Raw genomic sequence first — 21698 nt, forward strand, 5'->3', positions numbered from 1 at the left:
AAACTCCCGGAATACTTCACTACACCGAAGGACCTTTCAAGAGTTCCAGCTGCGTGTATGGGTGTTTTTCAGAAAATCCTATGGAATCTTCCAGGGCCGAAAAGCTGGATCATTCTTATTTGGAAAACTCTCACTGAAACTTTGCCTTGTGGGGAGGGTTTCTTAAAGAGGGGTTTTGATGGTCCATTTACTTGTGTGCTTTGTGATTCACAAGAAACGGAAACGCCTGATCATCTTTTCCGTGATTGTTCATTTGCTAGTAGAGTTTGGGCCGGGAAGCGTTTTGGGGATCCGGGCTCAATCGGGGATAATTTGAACCTCCAGTCTTGGGTTTGCAATTGGCTTTTGTTCTTTCTAAGGCCGATAATAAACAAGAGGCTTGTCTTTCCTTTTTGTGTACCTTTTGGACTATCTGGGTGGTAAGGTGCAGAAAGGTTTTTGATAATTCTGAGTGTTCCCCTATTGGTGCTATCTTACTATACCAAGATTCTCTTAAATGGGCTCTTTTGGCCGAGGATAAGAAATCAGAGTCTATAACATTCCAAACACCTTTGGAGGAAGAATTGACTAACCTTAGGAATGGAGTTATCTTTCCTTTGATCCAGGGTTCTCTTAACTGCTCACAATCTCATATTTATGTGGATGCTGCATGGTCAAAAGAGCTTGTTGCTGGTTTGGGTGGGTGTATCATATTTGATAATGAGGTTGTGTCTGAATTCTGTATCAAAGGAAGCGCGAGAATCCGAGCAAGTCAAGCTTTGGCAATTAGGGAGGCCTTGAAGTGGGCGCTCTCTCGCAATATCCTCCATGTTACAATTTTATCCGATTGTCTGGGTTCTTGCTCAAGTTCAAGTGTTCTCAACTCAAACATTGGATTAGGAATACGTTGAAGATATCATCAATTAGCGGCAAACTTTCTTTGCGTTTCTTTTGCTTATGTTCCTAGAATTTGTAATAAAGCCGCTCATAGATTAGCTAAGCGTGCTGCTAAATTGTAGAACTCTTTTAACCCGATTGTAAAAAAAAAAAAAAAAAAAAAAAAAAATTATTGGTGTTGTGCATCATTTATTTTCTGAAAACACCCAGGGAGGTTTGAAAGCTTCAAAGGAAAATTGTAGATTCATTGATTCTAACTACATACACTACTCCATTATATCGTCTCGAGTGTACTGTTTGGATCCCTCTATTAAGATAAGCTTATTTGAATTGGAATTAGTGTAGGTGCTAAACACCTTTTGCAAATTAAAATAATTAGCGTATCATAATAGTGCGCGCCTTTGACCATTGGGCAGATGATATTGTAGTAGTATAGATAAAAAGAATTTATTAGGTAACAAAATATTAATTAATTATAATTATAATTGTCTGAAAATTATTATATGGGAAATGTCAAGTGAATTACTTTACTTAATTTGATATGATTGGATAATGCTATTGTACATGTGGATGTATAAATATTTTCTCCAAATAATGTATTGATGATTGACCTAACAACTGTTAACGGGTCAATATCAATTACTTGCACCGACTTTGAATGTAGACACTCATAGTTAAGCTAATCAATAACGTTTTTAATATAATTAAACAAAAGACTCTACCAAGATCCCCGTGCATCGCCCGGGCATTAAATCTAGTAAGATATTAAGTGTGTATTTGGCCAAGTTTTTGAAAGTGTTTTTGGACTTAAAAACACTTTTGGTCAAACATATAATTATTTAGAAGCTAAAAAAGAATTTCTCAAAAGCTAAAAAACCAACTTTTTATCCATAAAAATAGAAGTATCAATTTAACGTTTTTACTTTTAAAAAACACATTTAAAAGATTAAGTTTGAAAAACAAAAAAACTCATTTTTCATAAATTAGGACAAACATGCTCTAAAATGGAAGGGTTGAGTTGAGACTTGACCTACAAAATTATCCGTTTCATTTGATAGATGACCCATCTAGAAGCCCATTGTTGAGAGTGCATTTTGCAAGGTTTTAAAGAGAAACCTTGATCTTCCCCTCTTCACTAATATCTTCGTCCCCCCCCCATTTTGACAAGAGAAAGAGAGATCTGAGCTCGAAAAGCAACAAAGAATCTGAAAAATGGCGATGGTGTTCGACGAGTACGGTCGGCCATTCATAATACTAAGAGAGCAAGAATCAAAGAATAGAGTTAGAGGCATTGAAGCCCAGAAATCAAACATCTCCGCCGCTAAAGCTGTGGCTCGTATACTTCGCTCTTCTCTCGGTCCTAAAGGCATGGACAAGATGCTTCAATCTCCCGACGGCGATGTTATTATCAGTATGCTTTCCTTTCTCTTTTTTCATCCTTTCTTTTCCTATTTTTTTTTTTTTTTTTTTTTTTTTTATAAGGGAGTAAATGATTGGAATTTAAGAATTTCTATTTTGATTCTTTGGCTGTAAAGTTCTCATCTTTTTCCTCTTCTTCAACAGCAAATGACGGGGCTACAATCTTAGAGCAGATGGACGTTAATAATCAGATTGCCAAGTTGATGGTTGAGTTGTCTCGTAGTCAAGATTATGAGATTGGTGATGGCACTACTGGTGTTGTTGTTTTGGCGGGTGCCCTTTTAGAAATGGCTGAAACCCTCTTGGATCGTGGCATTCATCCTATTAGAATTTCAGAGGGATATGAAGTCGCCTCTCGGATTGCTGTTGAACAATTACAGAAGATTGCTAATACTTTTGAGTTTGGAGAAGGAAATATAGAGCCTTTAGTTCAGACCTGCATGACTACCTTGTCATCCAAGATGTATGCTTAACTTCTCTCATGTTAATTCTGTGATGCTTATTTAGCTAATCTATGAGATTTCAGATCAGCTTATTTGTTGCTATCCTTGTTAATTATTCGAGTTCTGATGGTGGAGTAGCAACCCCATTTGTTTTTAAGATACTCTTTGAGAAGGATATTATATGGAATGAGGGAGTTGGTTAGGATAAAAGGAAGTAGGGTTGAAGGACCGCCATGACGTATGGACATCCTATGATGTGGGAGAAACAAAATATCGTTTTTAGTTGATTTGAATGTCATGAATATGAATTTACTATTCACCTTTTGAGATCAGAGTCTCATCAGACGATAACTTTAGTTTATAATTGAAGTGATAGAGTGGTTTTTATCTTTTACTAAAAGTGCAGGTGTCGACACTCATTATTATTGCTTGTTTTGGCTGTCATCATCTTTATATACATGAATGCCTGTGCCGCAATGACACCATTTTTCAGTCTGATGTTTTATCTTTTTTCTTGCCATCTCCCCCTCCCCCCTCCCCCTCCCCCCTCCCCCACTATTTCACAGCCTTGCTTCATTCGAACATTTGTTAGCCAAGTGATGGATAAGGTTCGTCTTGATTGAAAGCTGACTCTTTTTCAGGCTTATCAAATAGATAGTCTATTGTTAGCTAGGATTAATAGGTAATTGGTACATTATACGGCCTTTTCTTTGAGTGTCTGGAAAGGTGTATAGATACATGCTAAAAATATGTGCTTACAATGTTACATGTTTTGTCTGCTTATACTTGGTCTTTTACAATATTTCAATGAACTATGCCAAATTCTAAGATCTTTATAGAATTGTCTAACATTATTGGATTTTAATTATTTTTCTTTTCAGCGTGAACCGTTGTAAGCGCAGTTTGGCTGAGATTGCTGTTAAAGCTGTTATGGCTGTTGCAGACCTGGAGCGCAAGGATGTTAACCTTGATCTGATAAAGGTGGAGGGGAAAGTCGGAGGAAAGCTGGAAGATACTGAACTTATTTATGGAATTATTGTTGATAAGGACATGAGTCATCCTCAAATGCCAAAGCAAATTGAAGATGCTAATATAGCTATTTTGACTTGCCCCTTTGAGCCACCTAAGCCTAAAACTAAGCATAAGGTTGAGATTGACACCGTAGAGAAGTTTGAGACGCTGCGTAAGCAAGAACAACAGTACTTTGATGACATGGTTCAGAAGTGTAAGGTGGGTTGTCATGGTCATTGATTGTCAGATGATGTTGTTTGGTGTCTTTTGCTTTGAATGTGTGTTCTTTTCTTTACTAAATGTGTATGTGATGCCTGGTAAGCTCGTTTTCACTTTAGTTACTCATGTTTAGCTTGTTTTCGTATTAGCTTGACTTCAATCTGCACCCACTTTGGAATCATTTTGCTTGGCGGACATGGTTGGGAACTTGGAACACCATTGTTTATGTTGGCATGTAGGTGGTGATATATAATGTTTATGTTTCAGCTTTGGGCTTTGTTTTTGGTACTGGATTTTTCCACGTTCAAGTTGGAGCCTGTTTTTGATAAACGTGTTGACTTTTAAGCTGTGTGATTAAGTTGAGTTGATCACCTTGCTGGTTTTAAGGCAATGCGTTCTGTCATGCATATCTGATGTGTTTGTGGGTTGTGTACATGCGTGTTGCAGGATGTTGGTGCAACGTTAGTTATCTGTCAGTGGGGATTTGATGATGAGGCAAATCATTTGCTAATGCACAGGAATTTACCTGCTGTCAGATGGGTCGGTGGCGTTGAGTTGGAACTTATTGCAATTGCTACAGGTATGTGATAATTTGTTGCTTCAGTTTATTTCATCATCTTCTGAATTGTTTGAGCAGTTTTTACTTGATTGCAGAGTAACAGTAACTTTATTTATGTACTATTGTTGTTTTTTAAATTCTCAGGGGGGAGAATTGTCCCAAGGTTTCAAGAACTGATCCCTGAAAAGCTAGGACGGGTAAGGCTGATCAGTTGTCCAATGCATGATTGATAAAACCATCATTTACTTAAATGCTTGTTCCATACTGTTCTTTTATTGCCTTGACATTACATGATTTTGCTCAGAAAACATGATATAGTGTTATTTATTTAGTTGGATGAAGTGGGGAATGTGATCTGTCTTCTACCCGTTGATGATCTTAGTTTGTTGTATGCATTTTTTTTATAGATGTAAGCCTCGATATATGTGGATTGCCATTTTGTTGGAGCACATTGCTTGCTTGAGATGATTGTTCTCATTTTTTTTATGAAGATATGGATTCTAGTTCATCCTAGATTTCATAGTACATCAGTAGATCAAGTTATCATGCATACGTCAGCTTGAGAATCGGTTAGGTCATTGACAGTATTACTCATGGTGTGGGTTTTAAACCTGACAGCATTTAAATTGCTCTTATGGCTTTTTGTCGTTAATAGTTCACTTTGAGTGTAATTGAAATTGTTTTTGCTGCAAAGAGATGTTCTTATCTTCAAATCATGTTGGCGCTCTCTATCAACGTCTTTATGGACTTATATGATCACTTTACTATGTTTGGTTTTGATGTGATCACTATTGTTATAGCATACTTTGTAGATGATTTGTGGTCACTAGATTTGCAAGTATTTTTTTCATCAGTGTTAAATGGGCAGTGAATTCGTGTAGTGCTTACTTTTCAGTGTCTTACTAATACCCATATTTAGATTGTTTGCAGTTTCTTTGGCGTTTCCTTATGTTTATGCTTCTCTGATATCTGCAGGCTGGATTAGTTCGTGAGAAAGCATTTGGTACAACTAAAGATAGAATGCTGTATATTGAACATTGCGCCAACTCGAGGGCTGTAACCATCTTCATCCGTGGTGGTATGTTTCTTTTACCAATGATACACATACATGCTGTTATTATCTATTGTCCTATTTTTTTCCCCATGAAAGTTGAGGAATCTATTTACATGCTGAAAATCTGATATTTGTTGCATGTTAATTTTCTGTCTCTGCTCGACTTAGGTAACAAAATGATGATTGAAGAGACCAAGAGGAGCATCCATGATGCCCTTTGTGTGGCAAGGAACCTGATTCGCAACAATTCTATCGTGTATGGTGGTGGCTCTGCTGAAATAGCCTGTTCCATTGCTGTTGATGCTGCTGCTGACCGATACCCAGGAGTTGAGCAGGTGCTTTTATAGAGTTTGTTTTTAGTTAACAATATTAGGAAAAAGTTTGATGTCTTAACATTCTTTTTTCCTCATCCGCAGTATGCTATTAGGGCTTTTGCTGAAGCTTTAGAAGCAATTCCTATGGCGTTGGCCGAGAACAGTGGTCTTCAGCCTATTGAAACTCTGAGCGCCATTAAGGCTCAGCAGATTAAGGTAAGTGGTTTTACTGTACTTGATATTAAATTTCTGAGCTGTTTTGATTAAGTGAAATGTATATGATTTCTGCCTATAGAAGTGGTATATAGTATAATTTATTTAGATTTCCTGGTAGGTTATTGTTTAGGAGGAGTGCATGATTAGGAGAAGATGTCTTTTTTTTTTTTTTTTTTTAATTTATTTAGTTGCTGCTGCATCTTCTAAAGCACCAATTCGTAAAATAGGTGGTCTTACACAATTGGTTTTGCGAGATAGATGCACTTATCGCTCTTTCAGTTAAGATCGGTTTAACTAATGGGTGGGTAAATGGGTTTTCCTCGCGCAAAAATAATTGACCGGCTGTCTAATATTATGGCAGAATCTGTAGTCAGAACTCAGAAGCCAAATTTGTTGCAGACACCAATTTATGCTTGTTTCCCTTGGTTTATTTCTCATAGGTTTTTGTTGGTACTTGTATTACTTGAACATTACAAGTGATGAAGGTGATTGGTGACATTAAATATAACAAATCAACCCTGACGAAACATAAGTGAGTCACTGTTGTGTATAATTTTTTTAAAATGAGTTTTTTTTCAAAATAAAATAAAATAACAATGTAAACTGAAGCAATTTTGACACCATGCTATGTGGACTGTGGTGTATTATATACTCCACGCATAGGACTTTTTTTTTTTTTTTTTTTTTTTTTTTTTTTTTTTTTTTGAGAATAATGTATATGAATTACTGAAGCCCTTCATATTGATATGGGTCTTGGAATCGAGCAGGAGAACAATCCTTGGTGTGGGGTGGATTGTAATGACGTGGGCATCAATGACATGCGTGAGCAGAACGTATTTGAGACATTGATAGGAAAGAAACAACAGATAATGCTGGCGACACAGGTTGTCAAGATGATTTTGAAGATCGACGATGTCATCACCCCTTCTGAATATTAAGACTATGCCTAGCCTACTTTGGTTTGTTGCTCTTTTTATTTTGGCACAGTGGGTGTGGCTTTGTTGCCGCTGTGGTGTGAGAAATTTTGCACGGTGAAGCTACTCTTCTAGCTGCTTCTTTCTTTGAGTCCTACCTATATGGATTCTTATTTCAGTTATCAATTTGTATGGAATCAAATATGGTTTTGGGGTTATGGTAGATAACTGTTGATGCTCATATTGGTTGACTAACATACTCAGATGGGCGTTTACTAACATTCTCGTCTCGTTGTGCCATAAAGTTCCTTACGTATTTGCCCCCACCAGGCCACCAGAAGCCTCCCTCCCTCTTTCTCGCCTCCACTTGCAATCTCTCAATTTAATTTTCATTTTAGTTATAGCAATTAGTAGTGGAAATTTGTTAAATTAGAACCTTTGAATTGAACAAAAAAAAAAAGGTAATTATCAAAGTAAAAAATTAGTAGTGGAATTATTAACGACGACAAATGGAAAAGTCGGCGTTTTTTTACAATTATTCAACATAATTGATTTTCTCACTATGCTTTTTACCCAATGGGTCTTGATTTTCGCAGTACGCATTTTACTCATCTCAGTACGCTTGTGACCATATTACCCTTCTCATTTCTTTGCCCATTTTCCCTCTCTAATGTTTATTCTCTCTAATATCAATACATCCCTTCATCTTAAATTCCACTTTATTAACAATATACAATACAAACGACTGATAATTCACGAAATGCATGTTTTTCTTCGCTAATGCATGAATCAGGCACTCATTAGCCTCATTGAAAATTGAAACTTTGTTACTCAAAACCGAAGCATTAACAATATAATTTCGAATATTAGGCAGTTGATGTCGACATCGGGGGAGGGTCGTGGCCGGTGGAGATTTGGAATCGGTGGATATGCGGCCCTGTCACCACCGTGGATGCGCCGGTGAGAGGCCGTCAGTGACGAGCCGACGATGATAATGCGGCACCGGTGTGGATTCATATTGATTGTTGTACTGTGTTGTACGTAATCCATGTACTACATTGATTAATTTTTTTTTTTTTTTGATAGTACGATTAATAATATGTACTACTGTTACTACCCTTTGCCGGCCAACGTCCCCTCCGTTACCACGTAATTCGTTAATTTCATAAACCACCACACCCTCCGTCACAATAGTTACTACCTTTGGCGGCGGACCACCATTGAACGACACCAACGACACCATATGCTAAACTACCAACAACAAACTCACCATACACTAATTAGCAATTAGTTAATTAAGACATAAAACCCTTTTTTTAATAATAATATAAGAAAGAGTCAATTAAATTATTAATATGGGATTAACGAATTAAATACAAGAATTAGGGAAAAGGTTAATGTGTTAACAATAGAGAGAGAAGGCCAGGTAGAGAGAAGGTAGAGAAAATTAGGTTTGATGTGTTTTTTAGTGAAGGGTAACAAATGGAAAGTTTGATGTAAAAAGTACTAAAATGAGTAAAAGTCGTACTGCGAAAATAAACTCCGTTACCCAATATACATTACATTTTTGGCAATACTTTCCATTTGCTTACCATTGACTAAAAACAAAGCACATCCAATAAATCTGAATATCTGATCCTCTCAACAATACAACCTTTCAAATTGACCAAAGTTCAAGTATAAGCTCTAATTCAAATTCAGTATTATATTTTACTAGTTTTACACCCGTGCAAAAAAATGCACAGGTCATAACAACAGATGTTAAGTTTTCAATATCGTAATAATATAAATTGTTCATAGAGACGGTATTGAATTTAATCGGGGCTCTTATTTATTATTATAACCACATATAATGAATTGAACTTCTTTATTCAAATGTTAAATTCAAATGACGATATTGAAATTGTAAATATGATATTGTTGATGCCTGATTACTAAATAAATATTTTTGTCTCATAATAATGCTTTGTAAGACTTGTGATTTTTTTTAAGATAAGAAAATTAGTGTTGATACTTTTTTAAAATCATTAAAATCTTTACCATGTGTATTTTTTTTAACATTATAATTATATGAATCTTCTTCAAATTTTGCTAAATTTTGTATATTTCTTAACATTATGAATTATAATTATATGAATGTGCTTTAATTCTTATCGAGACTTGCATTTTTTTATATGAATGTTATTTGGGTACATATCAATAAGAAAACCAGTACAAATAATTTGTAATTTTATTCATTTTGTAATTTTTTTTAAATGGTTTCATTCAGATGTATTCCTAACATTTCAGGAAAGTATATATGTATAATATGTAACTATGAAAAAAAGCTAAAACTAAAATTAAAATATCGTAAACTCAGTAGTTTGAAAAGGAGAAAAAGAAAAGCAAATCAAGTGAAATATAAGAGAGAGGGTAATTAAATGTGTAAGATGAACATGGGGGGTCCTACATTTATTTTTTTTTCTTTTTAATCTTTAAAAAACCATGGACCAATAGGAGAGCTTTATTGGTTTCAGCTTTTATAGATAACTAGTATTGGTGCCCGGCTTCGCCCGGGCTACCTCTACTTACCATTTTTTTTTTCATTAAATAAAATTACTTAAAGTTGCACAACCCATAAATTTATCATTAATATATTTTTCTATGACGTATCCTAAAATTACGATGAAATAAATTTCGAGACAAATTCATTACTCCCACTATTAATATTTTACTCTTATTAATGAAACAATAGTAATAACATTTCACTAGTTACCCGTAATCATTGTTACTTTCACTACTCCCGACGTAATTATTGTTACTGTTACTACTGCCACATTAATATTGATAATTTCACTACTCTCGTCGTAATTATTGTTACTTTCACTATTGCCACATTAATATTGATTATTTCACTACTCCCCTTGTTGTTTCTACCACTTTCACCAATCTCGCTAATATTATTGTTATTTTTACTATTCAAAATGAGTGATTACTATCATATAACTATATCCAATGTTACTACAATTCTTTTTTTACTGACGAAATTACTTTTTACTACTTAGACATGCAATTTTAAGATGATTATATATTTATATAAATATATTACATATATGCATTAAATCAAATCGAAAGAATTATGCAATATTATATATTATGGAATCTAACTTGAATTATTTATAACCTACTTATATTATATTTTTGTATGTTAAATAATTAACATCTCTATACATCTAATAAACTATAAAGTTTAATAAAATTGCATATATTTTAAATTTAATATATAATTTTATGATGATAATAATTAATACCATAAGCGTGCATGTTGATACTAATTAATTATTTTATTTTAAGGAAATTGACAATCTTCTAGTCTTCTATAAATATTTAGGAAATTACCAAACATCTTCTTTCTTTTAGTTTCCTTGAAATTGACCATCTTAATTAATTATTTTATTTTAAGGAAATTGATCATCTTAATTAATTATTTTATTTTAAGGAAATTGCCATGTTTTAGTCTCTAACAAATGTTTAGGAAAATTACCAAGCTTCTAGATAATTTAATTTTAACCCAAGCTATATAATATTTGCATTGAGATCTCTTAATCGGGTCCATCACACGGTGCTAATGATTTAAAACTATATAGTATAATTAATTTGTATAACTTTCTTTAATTACACTGAAATCCCTTTGTAATACCCGGTATTTTAATATGATATTATATTAGGCCGAGTTACCAGCTGGGTCGTGTAGTGTATTTGTGACTCGGGTAATTATGTGACTCGGGTTTTAATTAATCTAACTAGGCTAGGCCCGTATCGTCTTAATAGCACCTATCCTATATGTATAACCCATCTAACCAAACCCTAATCTCCCTATCACCATATTCATTTTAACCATGAGAAAAGAGAGAAAAGAGAGAAGAGGGAGCCGTGTGTGAAGGGAGCCGCGTGAGGAATTGCGAGGCGATTTCTCAGCCTATTCTCATCCTATTTCGTAAGTAGACTATTCTATTACCTCTTTATTCAATTATTAGCATAATTATAGTAGTATTGGGATAATTTTCGTAACCCTAGAATTGGTTTAGGGGTTTTTGATTATAAATTGTATGAGATAAATGAATGGAATAGTTACAGCAATTTACAGATTCGTTGGTCTGTGTTATTTGAGTGTTTTACCTGTCTTAAAGCCGTGGGATGCAAAAAGTTAAAGAAGAGACTCATGTTTATTCCAAGCCTAATTTATGCCTGTGAAAATTGGTAGCATTTCACCGTGTAGTTTTTCCTGAAGAAATTATTTGTGAACGTCTATCTAAAACGTCCGCAAATCAGTAGAGGCTGAAAGATTACTTCTAAAACATAATTTAGATATTGAATTGGTGCTGGGTCTTTTTCATATATTTAATTTAAAGAGTTTAGATGAGTTAGGCGTTGGTTTTACTTAAGAATCATTTGTCAAACTCGTTTTATGAATCAATACTTTTTATGCGACGGTTTCTGTCAGTTTTTGGAAATCAGTCTGAAAACCCTTGATAAGTTTGGAATTTGAGAAAAACACGTTAGATATAAATTGTAGCTAAGACTCATGGGGTTCCAATTCAATTGGCCTTGCATCAATTCGAAATTTCTGGAATTAGTTATTCATTTTATACCGAGTCTGCCATGAGTAGGAAAATCAGGAAAAGTCGTGTTTGTTCTTTAAATTGATATTCCTATTAAGTTATGATGAGTCTAGGTTATGTGCATGATTAATTGACTGAGTAGATGGTAATTATACATAATTATGTTATGTAGGTGATGGATAAGTGAAGGATCATAAGTGATTGCTTGTGTGTGCTTGGATTGCGAAAAGGTAGGGAAATAGACTTGACTTATTATCGTTGATGTTGAATTGTGTTGACTTGTTTGTGTTTCGCATGACCAAACTGTGAACGTTGACTTGCTTCGTGGCCGTTGATTTACGTTATGGTTCATATACTGGAAGGTGATTGACTGAATTGATCGTATTGAGTATGTTATCACAACATTTGGTAACCGGCATGATTTTATGATTGATCAGTTCAAAGATATATATATTGTGTTTCATTAATTTCTTTTGAGCATTCATATGCATTGGAGATGGAGGATGTTGTGGTGATGTGGTGTGGTGAAGATGATGTTGTGATAAGGCCCGGGCGGGTTCTGCAGACTTGCCCTCGGTGTCCTCAACAAGGAAAGGCAGACGATCGGCTACGGTCGATATATAGTCTACTGGGATCGGTATGGTGGGTGTTCCGGTTATGAGATATGAGTTGAGATGGAGATGGAGGTGACGGAGGAGCATGCATATCATATTTTGTTGTTTCATTGTATTCCCTACTCAACCTCGTGGTTGACCCTGTGTATTCGTGAACACCTGTGACGATCCAAATATTGGGGAGCAGGCTTGACAGGTTTATGAGATAGGCTGGGAGCTTGATGGGCGTGAGACACTGGATCAGAAGACTTAGTAGCTAGATCATCATTTAGAAGACTTTCACTTTCATTTATGTTAGTTCCTTGTAATTTGATGTAAAAGAGGTTTTGTAATAATTAAGTTAAAGTAATTATATATTTTGCCTTGGAGTTTAATTTGTTATTCACTACCTCGGGAAACCGAGATGGTAACAGTCCGGTTTATTAGGGAATGTCTTGCTAAAGGCTCCTTCATAAATCGGGGTGTTACACCCTTGGTTTCTGGATTTAATATATAGTACTAGTATTGGTGCCCGGCTTCGCCCGGGGCTACCTCTACTTACCATTAATTTTGTTTTCATTAAATAAAACTATGTAAAGTTGCATAATCCATAAATTTGTCATTAATATATTTTTTATAACATATCCTAAAATTACGATGAAATAAATTTTGAGACAAATTCACTACTCCCGCTATTAATATTTTACTCTTATTAATGAAACAATAGTAATAACATTTCACTACTTGCCCATAATCATTGTTACTTTTACTACTCCCGCCGTAATTATTGTTCTTGTACCATCGCCGCATTAATATTGATAATTTTACTACTTCCGCCGTAATTATTGTTACTTTCACTATTGCCGCATTAATATTGATTATTTCACTACTCCCGTTGTTATTTCTACCACTCTCACTAATCTCGTTTATTGTTACTTTTATTATTCAAATGAGTGATTAATATCATATAAATATATTTATATAAATATATTACATATATGCATTAAACCAAATCAAAAGAATTATGCAATATTATATATTATGGAATCTAACTTGAATTATTTATAACCTACTTATTATATTTTTGTATGTTAAATAATTAACATCTCTATACATCTAATCAACTATAAAGTTTAATAAAATTGCATAGATTTTAAATTTAATATATAATTTTATGATGATAATAATTAATACCATAAGTGTGCATGTTTATACTAATTAATTATTTTATTTTAAGAAAATTGACCATCTTCTAGTTTTCTATAAATATTTAGGAAAATTACCAGACATTTTCTTTCTTTTAGTCTCCTTGAAATTGTCCATCTTAATTAATTACGTATTTTATTTTAAGGAAATTGATCATCTTAGTTAATTATTTTATTGTAAGGAAATTGACCATGTTTAGGAAATTTCCAAGCTTCTATATAATTTAATTTTAACCCAAACTATATAATAATTGCATTGAGATCCCTTAATCGGGTCCATCACACGGTGTTATTGATTTAAAACTATATAGTATAATTAATTTGTATAACTTTCTTTAATTACATTGAAGTCCCTTGGTTTCTGGATTTAATATATAGTATTGATTATTTTATTGTAAGGAAATTGACCATGTTTAGGAAATTACCAAGCTTCTATATAATTTAATTTTAACCCAAACTATATAATAATTGCATTGAGATCCCTTAATCGGGTCCATCACACGGTGTTATTGATTTAAAACTATATAGTATAATTAATTTGTATAACTTTCTTTAATTACATTGAAGTCCCTTGGTTTCTGGATTTAATATATAGTATTGAAGTATTCTTTATTCGTTAACTTTAAATTAATTGCGGGGTCTTCAAATTTATTTTATATTTCGTTTTTTTGTTTGTTTGGGGCTTATAATATTTAGGGTTTGGTTTTGGCGGTTTGGTGGTGGTCAGGGACGGTATGATTGTAATGACGTAAGTGCATCTTGCTCTTGTCATACGTCATTCCAGATGACTCGATTGTCCATGTGAGTTAGCAGCTTTGTAGATTTTGTTGGTGATGAATCTTTTGCCCAATCTTTCGTACTCCACCACACTGCAGAATCTCGGCGCTTTTATATCATCTTCCGTAGTTTATAAGTATGACATAATGAGCCATGCTACTACTGAGAAGTCGTTCCTCTATTTTATTATGTTATGTTTTACATTGGTTATAAGTATGACATAATGAGTCATGCTACTAGATTATAAAACACAGTCTCCTTCTGTGAGAAAAAGCATACCTGTTGGACAATCAAAGGATATTCCGTTCCTTTTTCTATTGCTCTTTACTTATATAATTCTATTCCTTCATCTTCTCAAGTCGTACGTGCTGGCGTGTCACAATTTTGTTTGCCATTTGGCTAATAAAAGATGCTCCATGAAGAACAATGAAGTAAATGTTGATTTTATTTCAGCTGCCAATTCTTCAACTTTTACAAGTAAACAGCGTATACAACAAACAAACTTATCGAGAGTTGCCGATGTTCCAACTTCCAACTTTTACACAGCAAATACTATACAGGCACTATCAAACGTATCAATGGAGATACTCATGAATGTCTACCTCCAAGCACAACACTCAACAATGCATCATATTGCACATGCTTATTCCAAGAAAAAACAAGTTTATGGTTTCTAAAACATAATCAACTAGTATTGGTGCCCGGCTCCGCCAGGGCTACCTTTACTTATCATTAATTTTTTTTTAATTAAATAAAATTACTTAAAGTTGCATAACACATAAATTTATCATTAACATATTTTTCTATGACATGTCCTAAAATTACGATGAAATAATTTTTGAGACAAATTCACTACTCCCGCTATTAATATTTTACTCTTATTAATGAAACAATAGTAATAACATTTCACTACTTGTCCGTAATCATTGTTACTTTAACTACTCCCGCCGTAGTTATTGTTACTGTCACCACTGCCGCATTAATATTGATAATTTTATTACTCCCCCGTAGTTATTGTTACTGTCACTACTGCCGCATTAATATTGATAATTTCATTACTCGCGCCGTAGTTATTGTTACTGTCACTATTGGCGCATTAATATTGATTATTTCACTACTCCCGTTGTTTCTACCACTTTCACTAATCTCGCTGATAATATTGTTACTTTTCTATTCAAATGAGTGATTAATATCATATAACTATATCCAATGCACCTTCAAAAAAAAAACTATATCCAATGTTACTACAATTATTTTTTTTACTGACGAAATTACTTTCACTACTTAGGCATGCAATTTTAAGAGGGTTATATATTTATATAAATATATTAAATATATGCATTAAATCAAATCGAAAGAATTATGCAATCAATACTATATATTAATTCCAGAAACCAAGGGACTTTAATGTAATTAAAGAAATCTATACAAATTAATTATACTATATAGATGTATAGAGATGTTAATTATTTAACATACAAAAATATAATATAAGTAGGTTATAAATAATTCAAGTTAGATTTCATCAATACTATATATTAATTCCAGAAACCAAGGGACTTCAATGTAATTAAAGAAAGTTATACAAATTAATTATACTATATAGTTTTAAATCACTAGCACCGTGTGATGGACCCGATTAAGGGATCTCAATGCAAATATCATATAGAAGCTTGATAATTTCCCTAAATATTTGTAAGAGACTAAAACATGGTTAATTTCCTTAAAATAAAATAATTAATTAATTAAGATGGTCAATTTCCTTAAAATAAAATAATTAATTAAGATGGTCAATTTCAAGGAGAATAAAAGAAAGAAGATGGTTGGTAATTTTCCTAAATATTTATAGAAGACTAGAATATGGTCAATTTCCTTAAAATAAAATACGAAAGATTGGTCGTTGTGTGTCACCACCTCCCACCTATCCTACACATTCGATCAAGGTTGTCACTGCGAACACAGGAATGCTAAAAAATCTTTTATTAATGGGGTCAAAGGGTTAGAAGAATATGCTGCTCGGGTAAGAGAGGAGAGAAGTTCCCCATGGAATCGTGCGCCGTGTGAAACATAGATCATTGCCGTGAACTCCGGCCTAACTTACAAAGCGAAGCGAAACTAATCTCAGGAAAGAAATGAGATGGCTCGGGCCCCCCCGGAAGGGGGCAAATACACCAAAAATCACGGGTTTCTTCCAATTTTTCAGAGTAATTAATTAGTATAAACATGCACACTTATGGTATTAGTTATTATCAACATAAAATTATATATTAAATTTAAAATCTATGCAATTTTATTAAACTTTATAGTTTATTAGATGTAAAGAGATGTTACTTATTTAACATACAAAAATATAATATAAGTAGGTTATAAATAATTCAAGTTAGATTCCATAGTATATAATATTGCATAATTCTTTCGATTTGACTTAATGCATATATGTAATATATTTATATAAATATAAAATTCTCTTAAAATTGCATGCATAAGTAGTAAAAGTATTTCGTGATTAAAGAAAATAATTGTAGTATCATTGACATAGTTATATGATAGTAATCACTCATTTGAATAGTAAAAGTAACAATATTATTAGCGAGATTAGTAAAGTGGTAGAAACAACGACGGGAGTAGTGAAATAATAATATTAATGCGGTAATAGTTAAAGTAACAATAATTATGGCGGGAATAGCGAAATTATCAACATTAATGCGGCAGTATTGACAGTAACAATAATTACGGCGGGAGTAGTAAAAGTAATAATGATTATGGGCAAGTAGTGAAATTTTATTACTATTGTTTCACTAATAAGAGCAAAATATTTAAAGCGGGAGTAGTGAATTTGTCTCAAAATTTATTTCATCGTAATTCTATAATATGTCATAAAAAAATATATTAATGATAAATTTATAGATTATGCAACTTTGAGTAATTTTATTTAATGAAAAAAAAATTAATGGTAATTAAAGGTAGCCCGGGCGAAGCCGGGCACCAATACTAGTATTATATATTATGGAATCTAACTTGATTTATTTATAACCCACTTATATTATATTCTTGTATGTTAAATAATTAACATCTCTATACATCTAATAAACTATAAAGTTTAATAAAATTGCATAGATTTTAAGTTTAATACATAATTTTATGATGATAATTATTAATACCATAAGTGTGCATGTTTATACTAATTAATTATTTTACTTTTAAGGAAATTGACCTTCTTAATTAATTATTTTATTTTAAGGAAATTGACCAAGTTTTAGTCTCTTACAAATGTTTAGGAAAATTATCAAGCTTCTATATAATTTAATTTTAACCCAAACTATATAATATTTGCATTGAAATCCCTTAATCGGGTCCATCACACGGTGCTAGTGATTTAAAACTATATAGTATAATTAATTTGTATCTTTCTTTAGGTTTCTGGAATTAATATATAGTATTGATTGATTGATTGATGATTGATATCCAACATGCTATAGTTCGAGGAAAAGAGGTGAATTGGTCAGGTCTATAAAATCAGAACAATTACTGGAAATTCTCCTCTTCTTGCTAACTGTGATTCTACAGTCCGAGGGAGGTGTATATAGATCTATCACCTCAACTGGCTCTATTGCCGCAGAGGATGGACTGACAATGTCAACAGAACCCTTTGGCCGAGGACGTTTTTCCTCAGGACTCTCATTAATAAAATATACATGTATTAGTGGGTGACAGATAATCAAATGTCGAAGGTTCCTCTCTCAAAAACGGAACAGCTTGTCGAAATGGCTCTTCTTTGCTGGGACTTGTGTAGTCATTCAAGTTGTTCTCGGTGGAGCAATGAGTCACAGCAGGTAGATGATGACATGGGTACACGTGTTTCTTTAATGTAGGAAGCATACAACAACAACAACAACAACAACAACATCAGAGCCTTAATCCCAAAATGATTAATGTAGGAAGCATAGTTTTGGGAAAATTGTTGCTAGCAAATGGGGTCACATTGTCCCCTAGACTAGGCTGTAGGAGCTCAACATCTGATCCAGAGACATTAGTACGAAACTGATGAGGGGGTAACTGCTCATCTGGTCTAGCATTTAAGTAGATTGCATCTTCATCCGAGGTTCCACCAGTGCCGTGCTGATTGCACGTGTGTTCCGGAGAATATTGTAGGGTATAGCTTTGAGCATCAATAGAGGGATCATTCTCAATGAAACCAGATTCAGGAGTTCTGTCAAAGGATGGGAAATGGACAACGAAATCCTCATCATCATGGTCAGAAACATTGGGACAGTGCGGATCTGAATAACAAGGGAGCTCATCCAAGGATGACAAATGAAGCTTCATCTGGGGAGGCAAGGAGGGGCAACCAGCAGCATGCTTCATGTAGTTTGTGGAGAAGAAGCTTACAGTGAGGTCCATGCTGAGTAAACATGGAGGCAGACCGGTGACCACACAAACAGATAAATGAAAACAAAGCAATTTTTAATTTTAGAGACAAAAGCAGTAGCATTCCAAACATATATAACATCATCATAACCCAATGGCTGAACGTCTACTGCTCAAGGCAAAATGAGAATAAATTCCCTTATAATATCAAAAGAAAGAATACCAGTGCCAGGAGGGTAGAGTAAGCATAGTTAGTGCAAGTTTGATCTTGTTGGCAAGTCCCCCTAGGGTTTTAAAGCTTGCAGCAGTTTCCCTGACGGCTATCGAATCTCTTGGATGCTGCCATGCCCATTCAAACTGCAATCAAAGCGACCCTTTACCTTCTGGTGGTATTATATACAGAGACATTGGGGAAGAAAGCAAAGAAAGAAACCTGAAGAGCAGCAACATTAGAAGGAAAGCCGTGGATGCAGAGAACCATTTCCCAGGGGCGCTTCTTTTTTGTGGACGAGGCTCCGCATGTAATTTCGCCATTGTGTTGTCGAATACGCCACTTGGGATTCACAGTAAAGCTGCAAAAGTTCAACAATCAAGGAGTATCCGATTCAATCAATGTCCAATCATCACATATATACATATGTACATCTGGGTCAGAAAATATGGAGATTCAGTTACCCAATGTAGGTAGAACCTTTATGGCGGGGGTTGAGGCTTGTCAACAGATAGCATCCAAAAAATCTTCCTCTGCCGTCGCCACTACGCTCTGTCCCTTCCACCTTCACCTTCCCTTTCACCTTCACGTTCTTCCAATATCGTCTTACATCTTCCCCCTTTTGTTTCCCCTTTCTTGCTTTTCGCATTTTCTCCCTCTCTTCCATTCCCAATACTTTTCTCTTTTCTATGTAGAAGACTCGTTTTTGGCACGCGCTTTGCTCGTTGTCACTACCAAACTACATATAAATATGAAAATATTATGTGAGATAGCGTTGCCTTATTTTGCATCTTTACACTCTCCTATATGCTTGGTTGTGAACACCTCATAATCGCATGCTACCTGTGACAGAAAGATAAGAGTATAACAGCTAGTCAAGTAGTCAACACAAGAATAATGAAAAATAGTGTTTGGTTACAATATTTTGAAGAAAAAAAAAATAGTAATAGCAAACTCTCCGCAAACTACTGTTAGATAATACTCCCTCCCATTCTTTCAATTCATACCATTTGAATAAAACACTCTTCACATATATTAAACATATAACATATGGTATGAATCAGAACACTTAACTAGAGATCATAACACATTCTGCCAACCAAACTATATCTTGTCTTGAAACCAGACTATTAGGACAAGATAAAAATATCTGACCTTCCTTCTATGTTTCCAAAGCTATGTTTCTAAACTTTCTGTTGCAAGCTTGATACTTGAGAATGTGGAGATTGATTTGCGGCTAGTTAAGACCCGTCCTAGGATGCATCACAATAATGGTAACATCTTTATAACTTGAGCACGAGGCAACACAGAAATTTGTCAAGAAATTCCTCTGGTATATCCCATAATCCTCTCTCCACTCTCTTTCTCAGAATTTCTAATTCATACAAGACAATTCTAGCTGCATACTCTAGCAAAATCCAAAAAGAAAATAACAAAAGCGACAAATGGTGCTCGAACAACAAAAAAGAGTCTGTCTAAGAGCTTTCTCAACATCATTTGTAGGGAAATAATGAACAACTTATTCAGCCATAAACACCACTTTCTTATACACAAAATGGTTTTAGACAGAAGGTGATCAAACACATGAGAAATGACAACAAGAATGATGTCTATACCTCATAAAATTTTGTGTGTTTCAATTACTACGTTGCTCAGACTCATTTAGAAGGATCCGACACGGGTGCGTGTCCAAGTGTCGGACTCGGCCATTTTTATGAAAAATATGCATATTTTTGCTTAAAATGAGGTGTCGAAGTGTCATACTCATGTCCGAGTGTTGAGTGTCAGACACGGGTACGTGAGGGAATTAGAAGAGTCGGAGTAACATAGGTTTCAAAGTTAACAAGTTTAAGAACCTAACTTATTTTTTCTCATTGTTGTCACTGCGTGATCCATTAACCTAAATCTTTGATTATATAAAACCAATGATCTCAAAATAACCTCAACGCGATTCCCATGAAGGAGAAAGTTAGAGGGAAAAAAAAAATATACTAACGAGTGCTTCCTATGACATCCCTCCATGCCAGTCATTTCTTTACCTTTGGTTTTGGCAGAAAGACCAAGGAAAGAGGACCAAATTGAGTGTAGAGGATCAAATTGTTCATCAAAGACATTCTATAAATGGAAAGGTAAACAATTGACTGAACACGTCTCAAAATAGAATAGGTAAACAAATGATCGGGAACAGGGGAGTATAAAACTTGGGCATTTGCTTTACTAATTGAACATAATAAATTAAGACATGAAGAAAGAAAGACGAGAACTTTGCACATTTTTACTGTTACAAGCAAATTAATCTTCTCAAATCCATCAATCATTCAATTTGAGCATAACTAATGATCAAAACCCAGAAATTTAAAAACCCAGCAAAAATTGAAAGACCCACATCAAATCTATGATTAATATTTCAATTCAAATGGAGTCATCAATTAGAAATTTGATGAGACAAATCAGCATCAAAAATCTTGAATAATTGAAATATCAATTGGCTGATTTAAGATTTTGAAGTGGAAAATGATAAACAAACCTGAAGGCTGAAACCTCTCTTTCTTGAAGACCGTTAAGGATTGATGGTAAGATTCGTTGATTTCTAAGGTTGACTAACGTATCACTCCCAGGGATGTCATTGGGGCGGGACAGTGGTGGATATAGGCTCCCCCGTACCCGTATCCACCAAGAAAAACTCATACCTGTTCCCGCCCCATCACCCGTGGCGGGTACAAATTTCCAAAACCATCCCCACCCCAACGGGTGGAAATATAAAACCGTACCCGCCCCGCTTATCCATTAACCCGCTACACCATAATTTTAATCTATAAATTTTTTTGCGAATGTCGATTTTATAATTATTAATTTCCATTTTGTTTGAATTTATCTTTATAAGTTTAGTTTTTCACCAAAGAAGTTAGTAAAAACCT

The 21698-nt window shown here is 34.1% G+C and overlaps 2 protein-coding genes across 3 annotated transcripts; one reads left to right on the forward strand and one right to left on the reverse strand.

Moving 5' to 3' along the window:
* The first annotated feature begins 1956 nt into the window (after nucleotides 1–1956).
* On the forward strand, nucleotides 1957–7266 carry LOC141623624 (T-complex protein 1 subunit epsilon). The gene is made up of 9 exons (XM_074439742.1): nucleotides 1957–2287; nucleotides 2440–2758; nucleotides 3620–3968; nucleotides 4416–4548; nucleotides 4672–4724; nucleotides 5503–5605; nucleotides 5750–5916; nucleotides 5998–6111; nucleotides 6879–7266. Exons 1-9 carry the CDS (start codon nucleotides 2089–2091, stop codon nucleotides 7047–7049), a joined length of 1608 nt encoding a protein of 535 aa, XP_074295843.1. The 5' UTR covers nucleotides 1957–2088; the 3' UTR covers nucleotides 7050–7266.
* A 10750-nt stretch (nucleotides 7267–18016) lies between these two features.
* LOC141623625 (uncharacterized) lies at nucleotides 18017–21495 on the reverse strand. 2 transcript variants are annotated; one of them, XM_074439744.1, is made up of 6 exons: nucleotides 21308–21495; nucleotides 19936–20033; nucleotides 19245–19623; nucleotides 19003–19141; nucleotides 18793–18926; nucleotides 18017–18603 (listed from the first exon to the last, which is right to left on the reverse strand). In XM_074439744.1, exons 3-6 carry the CDS (start codon nucleotides 19445–19447, stop codon nucleotides 18108–18110), a joined length of 972 nt encoding a protein of 323 aa, XP_074295845.1. In that variant the 5' UTR covers nucleotides 19448–19623; nucleotides 19936–20033; nucleotides 21308–21495; the 3' UTR covers nucleotides 18017–18107. The 2 variants fall into 2 exon arrangements, with proteins under 2 accessions (XP_074295845.1, XP_074295844.1); XM_074439743.1 differs by lacking the exon at nucleotides 19936–20033.
* Nucleotides 21496–21698: the final 203 nt, after the last annotated feature.

This window comes from Silene latifolia, chromosome X, assembly GCF_048544455.1.
Source record: "Silene latifolia isolate original U9 population chromosome X, ASM4854445v1, whole genome shotgun sequence".
Classification (NCBI taxonomy): domain Eukaryota; kingdom Viridiplantae; phylum Streptophyta; class Magnoliopsida; order Caryophyllales; family Caryophyllaceae; genus Silene; species Silene latifolia.